General features: G+C 39.2%; 1 protein-coding gene across 1 annotated transcript in view; it reads right to left on the bottom strand.

Annotated features, from left to right (window-relative positions):
* The window catches only part of IQCH (IQ motif containing H), a gene marked incomplete at both ends in the record, with an annotated part of 219,690 nt that overhangs the window by 148,764 nt on the left and 44,523 nt on the right, over positions 1-26,403 (bottom strand). The window contains one exon of the mRNA XM_079701075.1: positions 5,443-5,563. Coding sequence (XP_079557201.1) covers positions 5,443-5,563 — 121 coding nt within the window. The remainder of the gene's footprint in view (positions 1-5,442; positions 5,564-26,403) is intronic.

The raw sequence follows: 26,403 nt of genomic DNA, 5'->3' as shown, positions 1-26,403 counted from the left end.
ATGGGTGGCGTTGTGTTCCTGTCTTGCTAGTTGTTTGGCATAGGGTGTCCAGCACTGTAGCTTGCTGGTCGTTGAGTGAAGCTGGGTGCTGGTGTTGAGATGGAGATCTCTGGAAGATTTTCGCCGTTCGATATTATGTGGAGCTGGGAGGTCTCTTGTGGACCAGTGTCCTGAAGTTGGCTCTCCTACCTCAGAGGCACAGCACTGACTCCTGGCTCCTCAATTTGGTATGATTTGTTGTCTATTCATGTATTCCACAGATGCAGAGTACATCAAGTTGATTGTGGAGCTTTAATCCGCTGCTTCTGAGGCTGCTGGGAGAGGTTTCCCTTTCTCTTCTTTGTTTTCACAGCTCCTGGGTCTCAGCTTTGGATTTGGCCCCGCCTCTGCGTGTAGGTCGCCGGAGGGCGTCTGTTCTTCGCTCAGACAGGACAGGGTTAAAGGAGCAGCCTCTTCCGGGACTCTGGCTCACTCAGGCCGGGCGGGAGGGAGGGGCACGGAGTGCGGGGCGAGCCTGCAGCGGCAGAGGTCGGCGTGACGTTGCACTAGCCAGAGGCGCGCTGTGCGTTCTCCCAGGGAAGCCGCCCCTGGATCCCGGGACCCCGGCAGTGGCGGGCTGCACAGGCTCCCGGAAGGGCAGTGTGGACAGTGACCTGCGCTCGCACACAGGCTTCTTGGCGGCGGCAGCAGCAGCCCCAGCGTCCCACGCCCGTCTCTGGACTCCGCGCTTTCAGCCGCGACTCGCGCCCGTCTGTGGAGCCCCTTTAAGCAGCGCTCTTAATCCCCTCTCCTCGTGCACCAGGAAACCACGAGGGAAGAAAAAGTCTCTTGCCTCTTCGGCAGCTCCAGAGTTTTCCCGGACTCCCTCCCGGCTAGCTGTGGCACATTAGCCCCCTTCAGGCTGAGTTCTCGCCGCCAGCCCCAGTCCTCTCCCTGCGCTCTGACCGAAGCCCGAGCCTCAGCTTCCAGCGCCGCCCGCCCCGGCGGCCGAGCAGACAAGCCTCGCGGGCTGGTGAGTGCCGCTCGGCACCGCTCCTCTGTGCGGGAATCTCTCCGCTTTGCCCTACCCAGGTATGTGGGGAGTTTCTTGCCTTTTGGGAGGTCTGGGGTCTTCTGCCAGCGTTCAGTAGGTGTTCTGAAATAATTCTTGTTTATACATATGCAAATAAATTTTGTCACATGGAAGGACAGTACTTTCCCTACCCCCCAAAATTCAGTTCTGCATGCATTTGCAAATTTATTTCCAAATTTTTGATTTGTAAATTTGTCTGCTGTTTGAATTCTTCTTTGAATCAATTGTAACATTTTACTGGTTCCCTCATTTAATTAATGAGTTAAACAGAATCTTTGATGCGTTCATTTTATAGTTGTATGAGTCATGGTTTTACTTTCAAAAATATATATCCTTTAACAATTTTGGAGATCCCACCAAGATGAGCAAAAGATTCACCTGAAATTGCCAGAAAAGGTACATATCACAGGGAACCAAGCCAGGCACTTATTTTCTTGGCACCCATAGGTGAATTCAAAGTGGCAGTAGAACTTTGCTGACTCTTGTTTTTCTAATTTTGATATTACTCCATATTAATGGCTGATAAGTTAGTCCTTGTTGGTGGCTACGACTGAGAATTTGGTGAGTTTTGTAAATGGATCTTACAGAGATCTATTCCCTATCGAGTGAGAGACAATAGGGAATATGGTTTGTAGACTTCTATTTGTCTATGTGTGTATTTTGAGCTCAATTCAACTAGGAAGTTCATACCCACAAGGAAGGAGACTAACTTTTTGCTATCTGGACCATTACATTTTTGTGTTTCTGTGTTTATTTTTCGTTTGTGGCTGAAATTGTAGGATTGAAGCTATAAACTCTCTCTGTATCTGTATGTCTATGTATCTGTAATTCAGAAAGGCCTTTATTTCTCATTGTGAATGTAGAATGTTTTCCTGTCTCCAGATGGTATTAATAAATTAGATTGTAAAGTCTCAGATTAAAGGAGCTGTGTTCTGATTGACTTATAGAGAGAAATGAGCACTTACAGGAATTGAATATTCCTAAAATTCCCAGAAACTAAGGAAATTGAACTTCTACTACTTTAGATGAGCTCCCTCTCACCTCCCGAATTCAGAAACTCTTACTGAACCTCCTTGCTTTTCATGGCAATATGGGTTATTTGCATAGTTTCAATGAGAATCTTTTCTTCTTTTATTAAGATATAGTTGAAAAAACTGCTTATGCAACCAAGAACTTGCCTGGAATTTCATATTTAAGAATGATGTTATTAGTCAGGTGTAATAAGTTACATTTAAAGAACTAAGCTTGACTTTATGGAACCAAATGCTTCCAAAGCCCTCCCAGAAAAACTGGCCTGATACATGGCTTACAGGATTTCCATCCTTACAGGTGGAAAGGAATGTCATTTCCCAACAGGTCCAAGAACCTTAGGATATTTGGAGCATCTCTAGAGGAGAGGAATGTACCCAAATTTATAGGTTCTGTAGTTGAAATATGGTGGACAGAGTTTATTGGGCTTGATTTTCTAGCCTCAGTGTAGAAGGTAACAGAGGATTTAAAAACTTCAATCTGAGATTCCTTATGAAAACTTCCAACAGAGCAAACTTAAGATGGCCTATGTGGTGATTAACGTTCTTGCTGCACCTATGTAAATTATCAGGCCAAAGACCAGCCTTATTTTATGAATAATTTTTTAGACCGTTTTGTATCAAAAATGGGGGAAGGTTATAGGAAATTTTTTTTTTTTATGTTTTAGAATAAGCAAAAGAGATTACTGGATACCTTTTCAATGGAATGCATTCAGGAATTATCTGAACCTAGTCTTTGACTAGGCTATTTTATAATTCTGTAGAGATTAAGGTTAACTTGTGGGGAAAAAACTGATAATAATGCAAATAATTCATATCTATAGACATGAAAAAAAATTCTGTCTGGTGAAGGGACATTCCTTCTTTCCATAGAAATGTCAATTTTCCATCTATTTGCAAATTTATTTCAATTTTCCTGATCTACAAAGATATGTTCTTTGGGTTCTCCTTCAGACCAGTTGTGACAGCTTACAAATTCTCTCTTTTAACTGATGAGTTAAGTAAATAAAATATTTGACATGTGTTCATTTGTAAGAGAGTCAGGATTTTACCTGTTTTTGAAAATCATCCCTTAACACCTTTGTCTTATTTAATTTTCAAAACTCTCTCACTTTCCTGTTGACTAGATTAGGAATTAGAAATTCATTCATTGTGTCAGTCATTCAACCAATATTTAAGTGCCTGTTATAATATCCCCACTCAGGAAATATTCTGGAGAGTGGGGATTCAATGGTGAACCAGACAGACCTCATGAAGCCTTTAGTGGTGGAGAAGACATTAAATAAATTCACAAATAAATATATAATTACAAATTGTGATCATCTATAAAGGAAAAAGACAGATGCCTCAGGAAATGACTTTTACAGGCAGAGGTAAAAGCACTTGTGAAGGCCTGATGTGAAAAAGTGCTTGGCCTGATAAGGAAGAGAGAGAAGTCCCATGTGGCTGGAGCACAGAGGAAAGCGGAATGAGATGAGAATGGAAGGGAGGCCAGGTCAGGCATGCCTTGTTTATAGAGTTTAGAGTTTATTCTAAGATCAGAGAGCAACTTGCCCACTGTCACACAGAGCCTAAATGGAAAATTTTTATTATGAGACTTATATTCTTAGCCATTGTGGAGGGGGTGGGGGAGCTTTCTTCTTTGGATTTAGCAAGATAATTCAAGAAGTAGAGAAGTTTGCCCTGCATTTTCCAAAACTATTCTCTCTTCTGGATGTTGTTCATCTTTCACCACATGCTGGACTTGTGTAGATCTGGGGTGACTTAAATGACAGTTCAGAGTATCAGGACATGTAAAAATCTGGACACTCTATCTACATTTGTGTGGCTTGTGCTTTCCTGGCGTTCATATTACCTTGCACAGTACCAGACATATGGCAAGTACTCAATAAATGTGTTGATTAATTTGTTAATTAATTACAAATATTATGGTAGGCCATGTGTTCTCTGGCAGATAATTGAGGGATGAAAATACGATGTTTTTCTGGACCAAGTTGCCGTGGCTCTAGATTTAACTTTGTTTTGCAGCAATTTTTTATTGTGTCTATCACTAAAGCAAGTATAGATAGATTGATTCATTCATTCATTCATTATTTTATTCATCTTAATTTGACCCAGGAAGAATGTAAGTGTTTCTAAAGCAAGAAGTAGAAACTCTGCTGAAGTTTTCCCAGGGAGTAAATATTATGTAAACCAACTAAAAGCATGTGTCACAAAGATTTCTAAACAACAATGATTTGTAACTAGGAAAGTAATTGTTACAGTTGCAGGAAGTTTAATCAATTAAGAGACTTATAATGATGCAGGGCTGTCTTGAGTTTTGTTGTACCCCACCACTGACTGGGTCAGCAGACAGAGGATACAGAAGCTACAAGATGGGGGACTTTAAATCTTCAGGTAGCAGAAGAACCCTGGGGAACCAACTTTAGATCCAAAATACTCCAGACAACAGTTAGAAAGTGAGATAGAAATAATTAAAGATCATCTCACTTGCTCATATTTGAGGTACAAAAGGTGATCCACTTAATTCTTTAGGGGGACTTCCCTGGTGGCGCAGTGGATAAGACTCCACACTCCCAATGCAGGGGGCCTGGGTTCGATCCCTGGTCAGGGAACTAGATCCATGTGCATGCTGCAACTAAGAGTTCACATGCCACAACTAAGGAGCCCTGGAGCTGCAACTAAGGAGCCCACCTGCCATAACTAAGACCTGGTGCAACCAAAAAAAGAGGGTTACACTTGTGACACTCAGTCCTTAGTCATTCGCTTACTCTTTCATTTGCTTATTCATTCAACCAACAATTTAGTATCTACAAAATGCTAGATATGGTTCTAAGCACTGGGGATACTGAGATAAAGATGACATGACCTTTTGCTTAAAAAACAAGAAATCCACTGGTTTCACAAACTCTGGTATTTCGACTAAGACATGCATAGTTTAAATGCTAATTGCATTAATTCTGGCTTCATATTTTTGCACAATAGTATATTGAAATAAGTTTTTAAATGCTATCAGAAAAACATCAGAAACTATCTGCTCAGAAGCTTGAAAAATTATAATAATATCACTTAAATACAATAATAATTTTAATGTGTAATAACATCAACATCTAAATCAATAGTAAATCTATAGAATCATGGATTTTAGAGGTGGGAAGGGACTCTAGTCCAACCTTCTGATTTACAGAGAAGGAAACTCAGGCCACAGTGAGGACTTGACTTGTCTGAAGTCATCTTGGAGAATTAGTGGCTGAATCCAAATTCAGACTCAGGCCCCCAGTCCCACCTCAGTGCTCTTTCCCTATGTTCCTAAACATATAAAATGGTTATTGAATCACTAACCTTTATTGGCATCCACTTGTAAGACTGGCACAGGGGTGAAATAGGGATTCGTGTGATGAGAAGCTGGCAGAACCATGAGGTTGGATATGGTGGACCCTTTTATTAACTTCTGAGCCTTCACCTAAATGATCAAAAATTTGTTTTCAGCAGACATTTTTGCCTTCAAAATGAACACAGTTTCCTTCTTGTAAACAATAAATAAGATTATGAATAGTTTCATTAGGTTTGTTTTTTGTTTTTTTTGCGGTACGCGGGCCTCTCACTGTTGTGGCCTCTCCCGTTGAGGAGCACAGGCTCCGGACGCGCAGGCTCAGCGGCCATGGCTCACAGGCCCAGCCACTCCGCGGCATGTGGGATCTTCCCGGACCGGGGCACGAACCCGCGTCCCCTGCATCGGCAGGCGGCCTCTCAACCACTGCGCCACCAGGGAAGCCCCCTCATTAAGTTTTAATAAAGTAGCAATATCAGCTCCAATTTTATTGCTAATGAGTACCCTGTGCTATTGTCTACTGTAAGGAGTTTGTGTAATTTAAAATAGTTAATTAAATCCAATTAACATGTTGTGATTTCCACTATGCAAAGTCAGTATAGTAGTTAATAAAGGAACTATTAAGATTTTGTTCAATTTTAATGATTACAATATAAAAGTGCTAAATCTTGACAGGAGGCTTTGAATACAGCAAAGTTTTGTACAGGCAAATTTTCTAGGAAATACATATTAGAGTTTTGAGGATAAAGAAAAACTGGGAGAATGTAAAGGTAAATATATCAGTCAACATTAACAGGTTAAGGATAAACTCTGAGCATACTCTTGCAGATCTTAGAAATGGTTAAAGACATGATGTCTAGATCACTTACAGTAGATATTACTTTTCCTAAAGTCATTACATGATTTTATTATAGTTATGAAATATGAATTGTTTCTATTAAATGGTTTCTAGATTTCAAAGACTATATGTATTACAAATAAATCACATTTAATTGTAGAGCCCAAGCACATTATTTTACCTTTATTATAGGAGATTATGAATTACCTGGGCCCTCTCAGCAAGGAAGATGCAACTGTTTGGTATTTATAGACTGTTTTAAATTTTCCAGTTGTTTTCCAAACATTAATTAATTTGCACAACTTCCAAGGGAATTAGGTAACGGTTTGCTATTTAACTAATAAAGAACCAAGTCAGAAAGCTTAGTAGATTTGTCTCAGGTCACGTAGAGTACTAGATATGCAAAGATTATTCAATTTGAAGATTAATCTGATTCTGCATTAGTGAAACTTGCCATTGGACTCAGTTGTAGTACATCTTATTGTTCATCAAGGTCATGATGACCTTAAGGAAAAAGAAAGGGAAAGTTTCATTAAGACTCTGGGGAGAAAATCACTTTGCAAAATAAATATCTACTGGCTGAGAAATGTCTGTGAACAAAGTTATTTTAGGGCCACACTGCCAGGATGTGGTACTTAAGGGAAACTATAAGCAACTACCATCCTATGGACACCAAAACCTTTGGCGATGTTTGGTGAGGACAGTTTAAAATGACTACAAATAGAATTTTTAACAGGAAAGAGAAGACTGTTAATGCAATCGATTTCCTTCCAGGCGAGTGGGAAGAGGAAAGGTCAGTGCTCTGGGTCTTGCCTTGATGAGAGTGTGTATGCACATTGTGTGATTATGGAACTTCTGTCTTGCTGATGCACCTTGGTCTCCTTTCCTCATCCTCAGCTCTCCTTTCCCCACCTCACCTCCAGAAAGGAGTAGTTTCCAGGAGCTCCTCCTAACCAGGGAGGCTGAGATAATCACCCAGTGTACTGTGCTCCAGACATGGCACAGGCATAGCTGAGGATACTCAGTATCAAAAATGGAAGGGTCGGGCTTCCCTGGTGGCGCAGTGGTTGAGAGTCCGCTTGCCGATGCAGGGGACACGGGTTCGTGCCCCGGTCCGGGAAGATCCCACATGCCGCGGAGAGACTAGACTAGGCCCGTGAGCCATGGCCGCTGAGCCTGCGCGTCCGGAGCCTGTGCTCTGCAACAGGAGAGGCCACAACAGTGAGAGGCACGCGTACCGCAAAAAAAAAAAAAAAAAAAAAAAAAAGGAAGGGTCTCCAGTTATCTGATTGATCTCAGGGTCAGGGAGGCAAAGGTAAATCGAAGGAAGAAAGATTCCACTTAAATAAAATTGTCAAGTACTGTGAAGGTGTAAAATATAGTTTTGGCAGTTTCGGGGCTTACAGCATCATTTATCTGGATTTTCTGAAAGCCTTTGACAAAGTACACCTGACAACCTGCTCTTGAAAGCTAAAGTAGCAGGATCTGACATCAAACACAATGTAAAGTGTGACACAAAGATGAGGGTGGAAGGCAGATGATGTTCGGATTCTCTCAGGCAGTCAGCACATTCATAACACTGGTTTCTTTAATTCTTTACATTGCATAAATCTCAACAATGTAAAAGCCAGACCCAAGGTCTAGGGCTGTGCTGAAAAGGCAGTGAGGTGTGTGTGTGTGTGTGTGTGTGTGTAGGGGGCATGGAGGGGTGACATCCTGGCGAGTTTACATTTCTGCATATGCTTGGTTGGAAGGACGGTAACAACCTTCAGCGTTTACTGAGCATTTACTGCATAACACTAACTTTAATACAATAAGCATTAAATTTCATGAGCAATGGAAAATCTAAGAGCTATGAGAGTGCAGAAGAGGTAGTAATTAACTCTGCCTGCTGGTATTGCAGAAGGCTTTGCAATGACTCTCAACCCTGGCTGTATATTAGCATCACTCAGGGAGCTTTTTAAAAATACTGTTGTCTGGGCCCCAACCCTGGGCAATTAAATCAGAATAGCTGTGCTGGGGCCTGGGCCTCGGTATTTTTATAAAGCTCCCTAGGTGATTCTGCTGTGCAGCCAAGGTTGAGATGTACTGCAGTCAGTGATACTTAAATTGTGTCTTAAAAGAAGCACTGAATTATATCCCATAGAGAAGAGGATGCAATTGTAGGTAGAAAGAATGGTGGCGACAAAGCAAAATAGCATACAAATGCATGAAGATCTCATTGAAGATGAAGGGCTCTGTGTGGCTGGAGTATGTTGTGTGTATCAGGAGGATAAGATGGGGGATGAGACTGGAAAGGTAGGTTTAGATTAATGCAAATTAAAGAAACTAGCTTTATGAATATGCTGATTGCCTAACAAAAGTCGAGTATCATCTGCTTCTGGCTTCTCTCTTTTTTAAAATAATTAATTAATTAATTAATTTTTGGCTTCGTTGGGTCTTCATTGCTGGGCAAGGGCTTTCTCTAGTTGTGGCGAGCAGGGGCTACTCTTGGCTGCGGTGCACAGGCTTCTCATTGCGGTGGCTTCTCTTGTTGTGGAGCATGGGCTCTAGGCACGTGGGCTTCAGTAGTTGTGGCATGTGGGCTCAGTAGTTGTGGCTCACAGGCTCAGAGCATAGGCTTAGTAGTTGTGGCGCACGGGCTTAGTTGCTCCGCGGCATGTGGGATCTTCCCGGACCGGGGCTCAAACCCGTGTCCCCTGCACTGGCAGGTGGATTCTTAACCACTGCACCACCAGGGAAGTTCCCTGGATTCTCTTTTATGTCATGCTTTATATTTTATGTTGAATCAGGCTTTTTGGTTTGTATACTACTAATGAAAGAATCATATTCTAAACAGAGCAATGTCCCTCATATCTGGTACTTATTACTGTTTCCAAAACTATAATTCAGAACTCTATCACTTTATGCCAAAATCCTCTATAATAGCTTAAAATTTCTTCAATATTTAAAAAATATAGAAAAGCTTAAAGAAGAAAACAGCAGTCGTATTCCTGTCAGCCAGAATTAATCATTGTGAATATCTTGGTATATTTGCTTCCAGTGTTTTTAAATAGAAAAATCATTCTATTTTATTATTCTGGTAATAATGATATATGCTCATTATAAAGATTCCAAATAATGCAGAAAAACACAGAGATGAAAGTTTAAGAAACCATACCAAATATCATTAGGTGATTCACTATCCCTGACATCTTTGGAGTGATTGATCTATTGTTTTATAAAAGTAGGACTTATATTATTAAACTTAATTTGACATGAATTTAATAGGAAGGGAAAAGGCTGAATTAAATCCAACAAATTGGGACTTCCCTGGCGGTCCCGTGGTTAAGACTTCGCCTTCCAATACAGGGGGTGCGGGTCCGATCCCTGGTCGGGAGCTAAGATCCCACGTGCCTCGTGGCCAAAAAACCAAAACAGAAGCAATATTGTAACAAATTCAATAAAGACTTTAAAACCACATAAAAAAAATCTTTAAAAAATAAAATTAACCCAACAAATCATTAAGCCTCAAATAAATATTTCTTTACCACAAGATTCCTGTGAATTAAAAAAGATTCCTCTGCATGGGTTGGCAAATTTTTTCTTAAAGGGCCAGAGAGTAAAAATTTTAAGCTGTCTCGGTCTATTTTTATAGCTGGAAAGTAGCATAAACAATATGGAGACAAATGGGTGAAGCTGTGTTCCAATGAAACTTTACTTACAAAAACAGGTGGTTCACCCTCAGGCAGCGATTTGTGGACCCCTGCTCCATTGTTAAATAAAGGCAATTATGAAAAACATTTAGGTTTTTTTTTCACCACATGTTTTTATTTTGGATAACATATCCCAGCTTCAAAAGATGGCGAACATTAGTACTTTCTTGCTACTTCCATCTCCTCTCCCTCACCTCCCAATTTTGTATTATATTATTTTTACATTGTCCAGATTTATAATATTCACATTCTGTTTTGAAACCATCATTGCTATGATTGTTTAGTATTAGTTCTACATGTGAATGGATCCAGTGCTCATCAACAGTCCTTCTGTCAGGGCTTCTTTATGCTTGAGTTCTTTATTTTAGTGGATTATTAAATTGCCTGGCTTTGGTTATCAAGCAGTTCTTTCCAACAAGTGTTCGTGGGTATTTTACTTCCCTGAGCCTTTATACTTGAATTACACCTGGGGCCATCCTTTCTTAAAACTCTGTAGACTACACCATTGTCTTCCACAATGAATATAATGAAATTGGATGCCAGCCTGCTTTTTTACCCCTTGTAGGTGATTTTTCTTTCTGCCTGGATGTCTGAAGCATTCTCTGTCTTTCAAGTTCAAGTGTTTAACTAGGAAATACCTTTATGTTAAATATTCTAAATCAAAATTTCCTGGGATTCAATGTTTTCTTTCCACCTGCAGATTCAGTTCTTTCTTCACTTCCGGAATGTGCTCTTAAATTACAGCATTAGATACATCTTCTCTTTCATATGCTGGGTTCTCTCTGTGAGGGACATCAAGTGTCCTTAAATGTTGGCTCATCTTTATCTTTCATAGTGTGGTTCCTAACTCTTCGTTCTCTCCTGGTTCCTTTTAGAATAGAACACTGAGTTTTAGCTGAGCACATGGCTATCCAGTTAAAGACCACATTTCCCAGTGTCCGCTGTGGCTAAATGGGGACATGAAGCCAATAAGATGTGGCAGAAGTGATATGTATAACCTCTATGGCATCTCCTTAGAGTGCTTGCCCTGGACTACTTTTATCCTTCCTACAGACTGAAACATGGGTGTGTAAAGGAGCCAGCTTCAACCATTGAAATGAGAATGTCCTATAACCACAGGAATGAGGAGGTGATGGAGCATCAAGATAGAAGGAACCATATTTTGGATGACCTTCTGGAGGAGATCCTGCCAGACTTGAACTTCTTACCTGTGGACTCTTTTGTGAGTGAGAAGAAACTAATTTATTTAAGGCATTATATTTTTGGATTTCTTTGTTACAGCAGCTTAGCTGGTAACAAACTAATATGCATATCTGTTAACTTCTAATTAATTTCCTTTATTTTTTCCTCTGCATTTACTGTGCTTACAGTCTTTTCTCCGTGTCAGTATTTCAGTATTCAGCAGTATCTGTTCTGTTCTTTCTATTTATAGTTTACTTATTAGTTCCATAAAGTATTTTGGTATTCAATTTATTTCCTTATGTCTGCAACCTCCCTTTTTATCTCATTCTGCTATTTTATCATCTCATGGTTGAGCTCTAGTTTTACTTAATTTATGCTCCTATCAAGCTGTGCTATAATGTGAAGAAATTGTGAGAAAATTCCTTCTGTTCCTTGAGTTATGCTTTTTCCTAGATTAGGCTTTGTCTTTTGCAGCCCATGATTCTCCCTCCCTCCTCAGCTCTTTTTCTTTTGTTAGCTGTGGGTGAAATACTGACATGTATGTAATAGATCATTAGTGACTGTGTCATTTCTTTTCCCCTTGTACAAACTTGGGCAGCTATGTACAGACATTCTACTTGCTCTGATGTAGTATCTCCTCCCCTATTGTCTGGTACCAATGTGTTTTCTCTCCCAACATCTGAAAACTGGGTATTCTGGATTTTCTCCACCTTTCTGTGACCTGAGGGCATAGGTGGGGGAAGCCTCTGTTTTCGGACATACGCGGTTTTTGTTAAAATATGTAGACGCTCCTCCGTCTCCTGAGATTTTGATGAACATATTGTATCAGGGTTTGCTCTACCCAATTGAGGATGAAACCATCCCTCCCTACCCCCACCCCCAGGGCTTTGGAACATTTTGGTGGAATCCTGAAGTAGTCACTTCTTTCAGGAAAAATCAGACACATTATTTACTTTAATTTCACTTGTTTCTTCCAAGTTCCCTTGTCAGAAGAGAAAAAAGATAAGAATGCCTGCTTGATTGTCTTCTCTCCATATTTTGTAGTATTTCTGAGAATCCCAATATTTTGAGAATTTACCAGTAGTATTTCTAAGGACTGGGGAGGGGTTAGGCTTGGAGCTGTGCTGCACCCTCTACTCTGCTCCAGAATCTCCTGCTTGGTGAGTTTAAGAAATTGTGCACAACCTTCACGGCCATATTCAGTAACCCTGTCCCAGCACTCCTCCTCATCTGTTGGATGGGGAAACTAAAAATCAGAAAGGGAAAATGGCTGGAGCACATGCCTAATCTGCCTTTTAGTTCAGAAGTACAACTAAAATGCACGTCACTGTTTCATGGCCCAGTGCTTTTTACTATATTTTCTTGCTTCCTGAGTTCTTGAAACTTTAGAGCAAAACACAGCTCAGGTCATCAGCTTTACTACATCCTCATAGTAAAGCTCTACCACTCCGTGTCCTGTCTCATTCCTTTCCAAGTGCCATTTAACTTAGATACAGTAGGAGTCTCACTTTCTCTCAGACTAAGGATTACCAGTATTCTTGGAGCCTGGAGAGGCTTCTGTAGCAGAAAAGCAAGAACGCTGAGCTTGGAGCACTGGATTTGAGTCCCAGCTCTGCCATTTAATTAGCAATGTAGGGGTGGGGGTGGGAGGGGGGTAAGTCATTTATCTTCTCTGAGTCTCAGTTCTATCTTCTGTAAAATAGGGATATTCTTATCTACAGGGCAGCTGAATTTTATGTAAAGGATTTGTTCCTGGAGGCATTTCATAATTGTAAATCACATAATTCAAGACAGCTAGACAAAGAATGGCAGATATGGCAAAGACTGCTGGTGGACCTTCAGTGTGCTACTTAGCCAGAAACTACATTTCCCAGGCCCTCTGGTAGCTTCCTGTGTCTTTGTGACAAGTTCTGGCCGTAGTATAGGAATTGTAGTGATTCTACCAGTTGGAATACAGACAAGATGGTGGGAGTGTAGCAGCCATCTTAGATCACAAGATAGAAAATGGCCTGTTCAGGAGGACAGAGCAGTAAAATGGTAAGTGTGTGGGTACCTGGCATTGTAGAGCTGCCGTGTCAGCCATAAACTGCTCTGCTCAAACTGTGACATAAGAAAACATTAATTATTGTCACATTTAATCTACTGGGTTTTTAAAATATAAATTTATTTATTTATTTATTTTTGGCTGCATTGGGTCTTTGTTGCTGCACGCTGACTTTCTCTAGTTGCAGCGAGCGGGGGCTACTCTTCATTGCGGTGCGCGGGCTTCTCATTGCAGTGGCTTCTCTTGTTGTGGAGCACGGGCTCTAGGCGTGTGGGCTTCAGTAGCTGTGGCTTGCGGGCTCAGTAATTGTGGAGCACGGGCTTAGTTGCTCCAGGGCATGTTCCCAGACCAGGGCTCAAACCCATGTCCCCTGAACTGGCAGGCAGACTTCCAACCACTGCGCCATCAGGGAAGTCTCTAATCTACTGTTATGTGTTACACTTGCTAAACTCATATTCTAAATAACACAGGATATTTTTATTTACTCAAGTGGTGCCTTCCTGTGGAAACTTAAGCTTAAATATTTCTTAAATTCACTCAGATTGATCCAGCTTTGAAAGAAAATGAAATTTTATTTTTTCTTAAATTTGGGGGCATTTGAAATATTTCAAACTTTGTGTATAAAGCAAGAATTATTTTACATCATAGTATTTCAAGTTTATATAATTCAATTTAACATAAAATTCATCATCACTGACCTTCCATAAGACCATTGTGAGGAATTAATGTGTTAATATATGGAGATACACACCATAAACTTTTTTTCATACCAGAAACTGGGTTTTATTTTTGTTTCACATAAACATTTTATTGTAGTATAACTTTTTTTTAAAGGCACAAATCATAAAGTCATCAACTGATAAATTTTTACAAAGTGGACGCTGTGGGTCACCAGCCTCCAGAACAAGAGGTACAGCATTACATGCACCCCAAGGGCCCCTCTCTTGCTCCTCCCAGTCACTACCATAACCCAAAGGTAACCACTATTCTGAATTCTATTATCAGCTATTATTTTTCTGTTTGTGAACTTTACATAAGTGGATTATTACAGTATGTATTCTTTTGTATCTGGCTTTTTTCTTTTAAAATTGGTGTGAGGTTTACCCATATTTTTATATATAGCAGTATGTTCACACTATGGACTTTTAAGTATTGATTTTGAGTTATAAATTATATTTATAGCTATAACCATTAAGACTTGAGCCTCCAACCTCCCACTTTCTTTGCATTGCTTATGATGTTCCTTCTGGAATATTCTCTCTCTCTCTTTTTCTCAACTCTGGCTACTAAATTCCTGTCACCTTTTAACAACTGGCTTAAAGGTAACGTCCACTAGGAAATTACCTCTGATCTCTTCCTCCTCTGAGTTCCTATAGCTTTTTTTTGTACTTTGCTTATTACATTTACAACATATATTTTAAGTATTTGTATAGTACCCTGGTGGCATTACATAATCCAGAACTCATTTAATTCTGTCTTATTTTCTCATATGAAGAAGAAATAGAGCCAGAAAAGTTTTTAAAAATATAACCACTTAAGACTTATTGGGAAGAAGCAATTAACATAACCATATTAATAGCAAATATTTTTCATTTTGATAAAGATAGTATTATACAGTGGCAAGACTAAAAAATGACCTAGTTACAACTATGATAATGATAGAGTAGCTTATTACAGACTAATCCTCCTGAAAATAACAATGATAAATTCTGGATAAAATAATTTTAAAAAACCCAACTATTTGAAGGTACTGAGATAAATTGAAAACAGGCAGAAGCTAGAAGGGAGTTGATGTTGAAAGAAGGGAAATGTAACAGTTGAGATTTATGTGTGTGTGACTTTGGTCCGAAAGTACTTCTCAGTCCATGAGATGCAAAGTGGCTATAATTTAAGAAGAAAGGCACAGTCTTACTGGCTAAGGAAGTAAGAGGATGAAGTTTAGGGCTGTCATAAAGGCTGAAAATGAAGGGGAATCCCAGAAAGGAGGAAGTTGCAAGGCAGGGATCCATAATTTGCAAATAAATAGCATGCAAATCCTTGGCTGACCTTTGAGCTACACATATATGGAAGAGATTCTAAGAAGCCCAGCAAAGATGCAACAGTTAACAATTTGAAAAAAACTGAGCAGAGATTCCAGCTGCTACCCACCAAGGGCAGAGTTTGGAATTTGAGTCTCGCCAAATTAATTGCCTGTTTGAACAAGAATTAACACATTCTAGAGCATGGTGACAGAATTCAGAGTCTATGCAACACATTATTTATAATGTCCTCAACAGTAAAAAGTTACTATATATGCTAAGAAGTAGGAAAATATTATCCACACAAGAGAAATAGTCATCAATAGAAACAGGCCCTGGAGGTGATGAACCAGTTTACTGCACAGATTGTGGTGATGGTTTCATCACACTCATCAAGTTGTATGCACTAAATATGTACAGATTTTGTATGTCAATCATACCTTAATAAATTAGTTTTTTAAAAAAGAAAGATATCAAGATAATCCAGAGAGTAGAATTAGCACATAAGGACTTTAAAGCTGTTATTACACATATTTTAAAAACCTTAAAGAAAAATATTATCAGAATGAATTAACAGATGGAAAATCTTGGTTGAAAAATGAAAACTATAAAAAAAGAACTAAGGGGAAATTTTAGAACTGAAAAGTAAAATGTCTGAAATGAAAAGCTCGTTGGGTAGGCTTGACAGCAGATTGGAGTGAGCAAAAGAAAGGGTAGTGAACTTGAAGAGAGATCAATAGATGTTATCTAATCTAAAGAAAAAGAAAAAAATATTTAAAAAAAGAATAGATCCTCAGTGACCTGTGAACAATATCATGTTGTATATTTTGTATGTAATTGAAGTCCCAGAAAGAGAGGAGAAAGAGAAATGTGGGGAAAAATATTAAAGAAATAATGGCCAAAATGTTCCCCAATTTTCTGGAAAACATAAACTTATAGATCCTAGAAGCTCAATGAATCTCAAGGAGGATAAAGACAAAGAAAACTGCACATGGACACATCATGATCAAACCCCTGGAGAACAAAGACAGAGAAAAACTTGAAAGTAGCCAGAAAAGAAAGAAAAAAAAAAAAGGCACATAATATACAAGGAATCAATGATCTGAATGATTACTAACTTCTCATCAGAAACAATGGAACTTTCAAGCATTAATTAAAAAAACCCAAAACCTGGCAACTCAAAATTCTCTATAAAGGCAATATAAAGACTTTTTTTTTGATAAAAGAAGACACATAAGCAGTATGTGTTACAAGAAATGCTTAAAAGAAATTTTTTAGGCTGACAGAAAATGATGCAAGATGGAAACTCAGAACTCTATAGTAAATATAAAAGACTATATATTTTTCTCCTCTTAATTTCTCTTAAAGACAATTGACTGTTTAAGGCAAAAAAATATAACATATTGTGCAGTTTACAATACATGTAAATTACATGACAACAAAAGCACAAAGAATTGAGAGGTAAATAGAATTCTATAGTTTGCAAGTTCCTTACATTGTATGTGAACTGGTGCAATATTAACTCCAAGGAAACTCTAATAAGTTAAGGATGCATATTGTAATCCCTAGGGCAACCACTAAAAATAATACAAAGAGGTATAACCTAAAAGCCAATAAAACAGAATATTAAAAAAAAATTTTTTTTAAAAATCACATAACCCTAAGTCAGGCAGGAAACAAAGGGACAAAAAGGAGTTGGAAAAAATAGAAAACAAGTAGAAAAATTGTCGTTCTAAATCAAATCATGTCAATACTTACATTAAATGGAAATGGACTAACTGTTAATTTAAAAGCAGAGGTTAGCAGGCTGGATTTTCAAAACAAGATACAACTATAAGCTATCTATAAGAGATGGATTTTAGTTTTAAAGACACAGATTGAAGTAATAACAACAAAAAAGAGATTTATATATCATGTAAACAGTAAGCGAAAGAAGGAGTGGCTATATTAATATCAAAGTAGACTTTAAGACAAGGAGTATTATCAAAGAGAAAGAGGGAGAAAAGCTCAATTAGTTGAGAAAACATAAAAATCATAAACATGTATGCCTCTAATAACATTAACACAAAAAAAATTGAATAAAAATGATTAAAACTAAAGAAAGAAATAGACAAATCTTTGATTAGAGTTGAAGATTTTTAAATTCCTCCCTCAGTACTTTGTAGAACAAATAGGTTTTAAGAATCATTAAGAATGTAGAAGATCTTGGGAATTCCCTGGTGGTCCAGTGGTAGGTAGGACTCCATGCTGTCACTGCTGAGGGCCTGGGTTCAGTCCCTGGTTGGGGAACTAAGATCCCACAAGCCACGTGGCACAGCCAAAAAGAAAAAAAAAGTAAGGTATTATCAACATGGGTTTGATTACAGAAACTAAGTATTCTCTAAATAATGAAAAAAATATATAGAAAATCTGAATATCACCAATAGCCACCCTGACCTAACTGATATTTATGGACCACTACAACCAACAATGGTGAGATATACATTCTTTTCAAGTGTACATGAAACATTCACCAAAATAAATTATATCCTGAGGCACAAAATAAGTCTCAATCAATTTCAAAAGATTTGAATCTTATAGAGTATATTCTTTGTCGCCAGTGGAATTAAATTAGAATTCAGTAAGAATGAGAAAACTGGGGCTTCCCTGGTAGCACAGTGGTTAAGAATCCACCTGCCAATGCAGGGGTCACGGGTTCGAGTCGGGGAAGATCCCACATGCCACGGAGCAACTAAGCCCATGCGCCACAACTACTGAGCCTGTGCTCTAGAGCCTGTGAGCCACAACTACTGAAGCCCACGCACCTAGAGCCCATGCTCCACAACAAGAGAAGCCACCGCAATGAGAAGCCTGTGCACTGCAAGCAAGAGTAGCCCCCACTCGCCACGACTAGAGAAAGCCCACGTGCAGCAATGAAGACCCAATGCAGCCAAAAATAAAATAAATAAATTTAAAAAAAAGAATGAGAAAACTAAAAAAAAAAAAAAAACCCAAATATGTGGAAATTTAACAACACACTCACAAGTCAAAGAAAAAAATCATTAGAGAAATTTTGAACTGAATGATCATGAAAATGCAACATATCAAAATTTGTGAGATGCAGCTAAAAAAACTGCTTAGAAGGAAACTTATCAGTCTAAATGCTTATTTTAGAAAATAAGAAAGGTCTAAAATCAATGATCTAATATTCTACCTTAAAAAGCTTAAAAAAGAGTAAAATAAATTCAAAATAAGTAAAAGGAAGAGAATAAAAATGATAAGAGGAGAAATACATGAAATAGAAAACAACAGAGAAAATCAACAAAGCCTAAAGTTATTCTTAGAAAAGATTAATAAAATTGATAAACCCCAGCAAGAATGATCAAGAAAAAGAGAAAGCATCAATTACCAATATCAGAAATAAGGAAGAAAGAGAAAAGAGAACAAGAGAGAAAGGGAGAGAAAAAGAAAGAAGAAGGGAGGGAGGGAGGGAGGAAGAGAAAAGGCACACACAGGGTCACCGTTCTCAGAACTGGAAAGGGTCTTAGGATGATAAAAGGGCAGTTAGTAGCAGAAGTGACCCTGGGATTGTGAACAGACTCAAAGAATGTGGTGAGTAGAGATGACCATGGAGGAGATGCCAAAAGAAATATTATTTGGAACACACAGAAGTCTGAGGTACAAACATCTGCACACCTCACAGGCCCCGAACAGTACATCACTTTTAAAAAAGAAGTGGAGTTTGTTATGATGCCCCAAAGCCCCCAAGAAAATATTAAATCCCAGTAAAATGTGAATGAAGAAGGAAAATTATGTAATGTTGTCTAAAAATTTTTCCATTAAAAATAGTCAAGATAAAATCCAGCCCTTAAGCAAAATTTCTCAGTTTGTTCCTTTAAATATGGTTCTATAGCTATTCTGCAAAGAGGGCTCTGAGGAAATTTTGCTAACATTGCTAATGGCATCGGCCACTGTCCTCCTAAAGATGCTTAATGTACATCAGCATGTTAGTGACTGCAGCTGGCCTAGTTGTATGAAAGTCAGCCTGTCTCTCTTTAACCTCATGGTCACCACTTTTACAGGACCACAAAACCCTCCTTTCATGGAATACCTATTAACATTCCAAGGAACCAGTATTCTTTGGAATACATATTGGAAAAAACTGATCAAAGGATTAAAACATAGCTAACAACAGTACTTGTTGTAATTTGTTACTATTAGACCATTCTGCAAAGTTAAAACATAAGTGATAACTTGATTTTACATGAAACTTTTCTTTGAAGGAACTTGAAACATAATGGACTCAGGATTTTCTGATAGATTCAGACTGACAAAAATCTAACTATTTTTGGTTCTATTTTGTCTCTCTACATTTAGTAGCATTAAGTGTAGCATTCCAATAGAAAATTTTAAAAACTGGAAGAGTAATCACTCCAGATTGAAAAAAATCTAGAAAAGTGAAAGAATAGTAAAGTACTGGCATTTCACCTGCATGTTTATTATATCTCATACAAGAAAAAAAAATTTGGGTTACTTATGCTTGTGATCTTTGCATAATGGTGAATATTAATACCACACCATCACTCAAACATTGTGACAAGACATGGAAAGGAAAGCAACAGGAATACCTCTGCCTTCTATGTAATTTTTCGTATGTAAACCTAGGGCTATATATTACAAATTGATGCTTACAATCTACTGTCTCACCCTTTACTAGCGACTACATGAGAGGCGATGAATTTAAATGGTAGTCCTTTCAGTTAAGATCTAAGAAAGTCTGTGTGAGTAGTTTATTGTTTTTTATAATTATTTTTGCTATTGATATTTATTCCCTTATTATAGAACAGTGTGTCAGTCTCTAGGCATTTTTGTTTAAATACTGGCTAGGGTCACAAGTGAAATGAAGTTTGGTCCTCATTTACCTCATACTAGCAGTTGGGTTGGCATGCAGCTGCAGAACTGCTGGTGCTCTTTTTATTTAATTTGGCATCCCTTCCTGAGCAGTATTGAGACTTTTACCTCAATGACTCCACTGAGCTTTGCCATAATTTCTATGCTGTATCAGTAAAGTTTGCAGAAGAGATGCCTAAGCAAACCTGAAAGCAGGCTAGGAATGCTTCTAGTTCAGGTGTTTTTAAGTCAGTGAAGGAACTGACTCCCCAATACAAATTAAGTCCATTAAAAATTACAACATTATTCATTTAGTAAAAATCTGATTTTTAAAGTATATTAGATCAGCTTAATACCATGTGTGTGTGTTAAGAGTTTGGGCTTTTTGCACAGATTCTCTTGCAATAATTTTCCTAGACTCCGAATCAGACTGTCAAGAAAATACATGTCTAAATTTTGAGTTAGCCACATGTTAATTACATGACTTGGTCATATATCTTAACCTGTACAATCCTGAGAGTATTATGGGAATAATGATCTCTCTGACATGCTCTGAGTATGCAGTGATAACACATAAAAGTCACTAGGACAGGGTCAGGTATATAATAGGTCGTCAATAAATGCTTCGTTAAATGTATTAATGGAAGATGAAGACATCAGTGCCTTCTGTGAATTTTACTTCCACAGTCAGAAGAGAAAACAGCTTCACCTGGTGTGTTTTCCTGTTTTACGTGTCCTATGTTGATGGGCATAAATGGAAAGGAAGGGAGCCAAAGGAAAGAGATTTTGAGTGGAATCAGAATTATGGACTGTCAGAACTGGATGATATCTTAGAGATGATTTGATCCAGTGCCCTAAGTTTACAAATGAGCAAATTAAGTCCCAAAGAGTATAAGTGATTTGCCCAAAAATCACAGAGAAGTTAGTGACAAATCTAGGACTGGAGCCCAATGTAAACAGGGACTTTTCTTGTAATGAGGGTTGTTAATATTGTATGAGGCTAACAGTGTTTTTAAAAATCTTCCTTTTCATCAAAAAGTCTACAAATAAAAAATGCTGGAGAGGGTATGGAGAAAAGGGATCCCTCCTACACTGTTGGGGAGAATGTAAATTGTTGCAGCCATTATGGAGAACAGTATGGAGGTTCCTTAAAAAACTAAAAACAGGGCTTCCTGGTGGCGCAGTGGTTGGGAGTCCGCCTGCCGATGCAGGGGACACGGGTTCGTGCCCCGGTCCGGCAAGATCCCACATGCCGCGGAGCGGCTGGGCCCGTGAGCCATGGCCGCTGAGCCTGTGCGTCCGGAGCCTGTGCTCCGCAATGGGAGAGGGCACAACAGTGAGAGGCCCGTGTACCACAAAAAAAAAAAACCAAACAAACAATGTTGTGTTAGTTTCAGGTGTACAGCAAAGTTATTCAGTTATACATATACATGTATCTATTCTTTTTCAAGTTCTTTTCCCATTTAGATTATTATAGAATACTGAGCAGAGTTCCCTGTGCTATACAGTAGGTCCTTGTTGGTTATCTATTTTAAATATAGCAGTGTGTATGTGTCAATTCCAAACTCCCAATCTATAATTGTTGTAATTATATCATATGTTTTAATAAGAAGTATGGAAAGTTCACCTTCATTAATCTTCTTTAGCGGAAAAAAATGAAGCCTTTGGCCATTTATTTTTTAAGATGATGAACACTGGCAAGTTGAAAAGAATTAATATTCCATGCAAACCAAATAAAACCCATAAGAATTTTGAATGGAATTACATTAAATATAAAGATTAATTTGTAAAGAACTGGCATTTTTATTATAATCGTTTTTCCTTTTCAGGAGTATGATGTATTTTTTATTTATTCAACTGTTCTTTGACATCGCTCAGTAAATTCATGTAAAGACTTTAAAGCATGCAACGATAATCTAGGAATGAGAAAATTAATTCTACCTGAAGAGATCTGGGAAGACATTTTTATGGCCCGAAAGAGGAGAGCTCTACAAATGTAGTCAAATGAGGTACATGGTGTTTCATTACTTAACTTGACATAGCCTAACTCAATTAAAAAATTCCTTAAGAACTTGTTACTCAAAGTCATTAACCACATACACACATCAAGAGTAAATTTTCATTGGATTCTGACCAGATCGGGCACTATGCTTGATGTTGGAAATATGGTCCCTGCCCTCAAAGGGGTTTACAATCTAGTTGGGGGAAGTTTCCATGCTAAAAGTACCAGCTCTAGAGAGTAGATCTTAAGTGTTCTTACCACACACACACTCACACAAAAGGTAATTATATGAGGTGATAGAAGTGTTAACTAACCTTATTGTCATAATCATTAAATACATAATCATGTATCTAATCATCACATTGTACACCTTAAATTTACACAATATTATATGTCAATTATATTTCAGTACAACTAGGGGGAAAAAAGTACCAGCTCCTCTTATTGTTCTAATCCTTGTGTTAATGTAGCTTCTCACTAAGTGGTTTGATCTTTTACTTCTATTCCCAGATCAAGGTAGAGAAATTTCTCCACAAATTTCTTGGTCATCAAGGAAGTAATTATTGGCAGGGTCCCAGCTCTGCCCCTCAGATGCAGGTTAAAATCACCATCCTCAAAGCTACCTGGAGGTGGATTAAGGATGGAATAAGGTGGAATAAGGATTAAGAATGCCAACTTGGAAGTCAGACTGGCTGAGTTTGAATTATGACCCTTTGACCTTTATTTGTGTGACTTTGGATAAGTTATTTAACCACATTTGCCTCAGTTTCCCCAAATATAAAATGAAAGTAGTAATAGTACTTAACTTGTAGAGTTATTGCGAGGATTACATGAGACAATCCATCTATATTGTGCTTAACACCATGCCCAACACAGAGAAGGACTCAGAAGTGCATTATTTAATGTGCAGTTTCCTGAGCAGGTTATACATTTCAGCTTAGAGTGCAGCTCTGCTTGGCGGCACAGCTAGGTGTCCTGTAGATTCTCCAGGCTAGAACATGGAGTTTCTAGTGGGGGAATTATCCTCCCCTCTAGTAAAATCTAGGTCCTACTCTTGAAACTACTGATAAATGGAATAATAAACCCAAGACTGTGGAAAGATGGTGACAGGTACTTCTCCTGGAATTTCAATGTTTTCAATTAAATGATCATTCCATAATGAGAAGATTACAGTTTTGAAAATCTTTCACTGAAAGAGTCAGTCCTCTTTTCCCCTAAATTGTGGTTATATTGAATGAATCCAGTATTAGGCATCAAGTACATCTTTACATGGATGGAGAAGACGATGTTGGGACAATAGTTTCTTGGTGGTCATCTACCTCTCTGGGGTGATTGCCTGTTTTCACTTTACAACGTCTCCTGATAACCTTCCATAAGGATTGGCCCCTTTAAGTTAGAGATGGGAGAGGGTATTTTGAAACTCAGGGAGGAGTTTTCTTAGAAACATCTTAAACAAGCTGGTAAGATCCCCCGGCAAACTCACGTGAGATATTAGTACAACTGAACCTAATGACTGGACATTTCTGGGTCTCTCACAAGCAAGGCATGGGGAAAGGAGAATTCTTTTCCTCTTATGGCTCTGGTGGCTTGGGAAACATGAGGAGATAAGGGAAGCGCAGGGTTTCTCGTCAAGAAGTCTCCCAAGAATACTTCTCTGTATGGGCTGGTTCCTTCTCACCTCCTTTCTTATTTTTCTCTTTTTCTTCCATATGCATCCTGTTTCTTCCAGCCAGGGATTCTTTCCTCCTCTGGGTAGTACAATTACTTGGGTAGGAAGTTTAGAGTAGTGACAAGAAGATATGTTCCCCCACCCCTGTCCCCAACTCTGAGTGTGAAGCCAGAAAAATAAATAAATGATCAATGTGGCCAGCTCCATGTAGAAGTTGATTTAAAAGACCCAGGCCCCGAATAGGAACGTAGTCTATTTAGTGTCATCAAAGAAACAAGACGTCAGCTGAAGGTGAGTGGTCTTTTATACTAGGAAATTAGTAAAGAGGAAGGCATTGGTTAAGAACACAGGCTCTAATATCAGATAGGCCTGGATTTGAATCTGGGCCCTACCACTTACTAATTATAAGACTGGAGCAAGTAACTTAATTTCTCTTAGCCTTAGTTTTTTTTAATCAGTAAGATGGGGTAATATCATTCATCCCACAGGGATAAATGTGGTTGTGGATATAAGCAGCTCAGCACGGTGCAACATAATTCATAGTCAAGTCCAAGCAGACAGTAGCTATTTATTATAAAAAGTTGAATCAGAGAGTCAGAATTTCTCAGTGCCCCTAAAGCACTCACTTCACAAGGATGTATTCATATCCCTTTGGCAGAAGTAGCTTCACAGATGGATGCATCAGACTATAAATGTGTGAGGCTGCTCACCATGAAGATCATCCGACTAATTACCCTTAGTCAGTTTCCCTGTTCACTAAGCAGGCTTCTAACTGGGCTTTCTGTGTAGCTTTGTAATAAGGATACAATATGCTCATCAGATCAGACTGACTTGAACATTCAGGTCTGTTTGGCCATTATAGCTCTCCTTAGAATAAATAAAGTGGCATTTCAGTTTGTACATCAGCCTCTTGGGAGTCCAGCTGCACCCAAGGGATTGATCAACTCTGACAAAATCAATCTCTAATCCTACAAAGTCCAGCGTTATACCCTGAGTTGCACCAAAGTAATAGCACTTCAGGGGGGCTCTGAGATGCAAATTGCTGACCTGCAAGACAGGTATAGCCTGGAGACTACTTTCTTTGACTACATAGGGTTTTTATTTATTTATTTATTATAAATTTATTTTATTTATTTATTTTTGGCTGCGTTGGGTTTTCGTTGCTGCTCGCAGGCTTTCTCTAGTTGCTGCGAGCAGGGGGCTACTCTTCGTTGCGGTGCGTGGGCTTCTCATTGCGGTGGCTTCTCTTGTGGAGAACAGGCTCTAGGCACGCGGCTTCAGTAGTTGTGGCACATGGGCTCAGTAGTTGCGGCTCTTGGGCTCTAGAGAGCAGGCTCAGAGGTTGTGGCTCACGGGCCCAGCCGCTCCGCGGCATGTGGGATCTTCCTGGACCAGGGATTGAACCCATGTCCCCTGCATTGGCAGGTGGATTCTTAACCACTGCTCCACCAGGGAAGTTCCAGCATAGGGTTTTTAAAATCATCTGAGCGAATATTTAAAAATCGGGAGATTTCACCAAAAATGTGAATACGAGTTTCCAGCTTCTTATGAAAACCCAGCCAAAAGATTAGAGCTGAGGCATCTGTTTCCTGTAGGGAGGTCCTGTCTCCTCAGTTCAGAGTCCCAGCTCTTACACCTGGTCATTTCAGTCAGTTATCACCTGCCTGGCCTAAGAGGACTTACTTTTGTGATTCCTGTTCTAAATAAGAACACTTTGGAGAGTTTCTTAGGGTTTTTACTCCTTCCAAAAGAGGGGGAAAGTCAGGAAGGAAAAAGCCTATCGAACACCATTTAGTATATTTGGAAACACACCCATATTTCAGGAAACACTTGGATTAAGATAGTCTCCTGGGCACTTGTTTGTATGAGTAGATGGGACCATAGGGAGTTGGTGAGAGGCTGGGATTGGGGGAGGGGTGCTGAGGCTGGTAATTGACAGAGAGGAAGTTGGGTGGTGTGGGGGCAGGAGGGGAAGAGAAGGGCAGCAAATGTTTGCAAGGAATCGACCACTCCTATTCTTTTTTTTTTTTTTTTTTGCGGTACGCGGGCCTCTCACTGTTGTGGCCTCTCCCGTTGCAGAGTACAGGCTCTGTATGCGCAGGCTCAGCGGCCATGGCTCACGGGTCCAGACGCTCCGCGGCATGTGGGATCTTCCCGTACCGGGGCACGAACCCGTGTCCCTTGCATCGGCAGGCGGACTCTCAACCACTGCGCCACCAGGGAAGCCCCACTCCTATTCTTTATCCTTCTCTCTCCACAACTCTTGTCCCAAACAAAATCTGCTTTTGACCAACGTTGGAGGAAAAGGTAAAACAGGGCAGGGATTAGGGATGGAGTAACCGGTAGAAACCTAGGTAGCAGTTGGGTATTCAGCATTAGGACAGAAAGAAAGCTTAAGAGGAAATAGCCATCCAGCTAGACTGGCCAGCTCTGAGTGGCCATTCATATGAAAGGGACAGAGTTGTATGTATAGGGTGAGGTGCTGCCTATAGAACTCTAATTAGGCAGTTTCATGAACTTATAACAAGTTCAGCAGATAGCGCTATTCAAGAAATCTTTGTACCCAAAGGGAGAGGAAATAAAGTTTAATAACCAATGAGGAGGGGCTTCCCTGGTGGCACAGTGGTTAAGAATCCGCCTGCTAATGCAGGGGAC

This window comes from Hyperoodon ampullatus (assembly GCF_949752795.1).
Source record: "Hyperoodon ampullatus genome assembly, chromosome: 3".
Classification (NCBI taxonomy): domain Eukaryota; kingdom Metazoa; phylum Chordata; class Mammalia; order Artiodactyla; family Ziphiidae; genus Hyperoodon; species Hyperoodon ampullatus.
The sequence above is the reverse complement of the archived record's forward strand: the minus strand, read 5'-3'. Positions and strand labels throughout refer to the sequence as shown.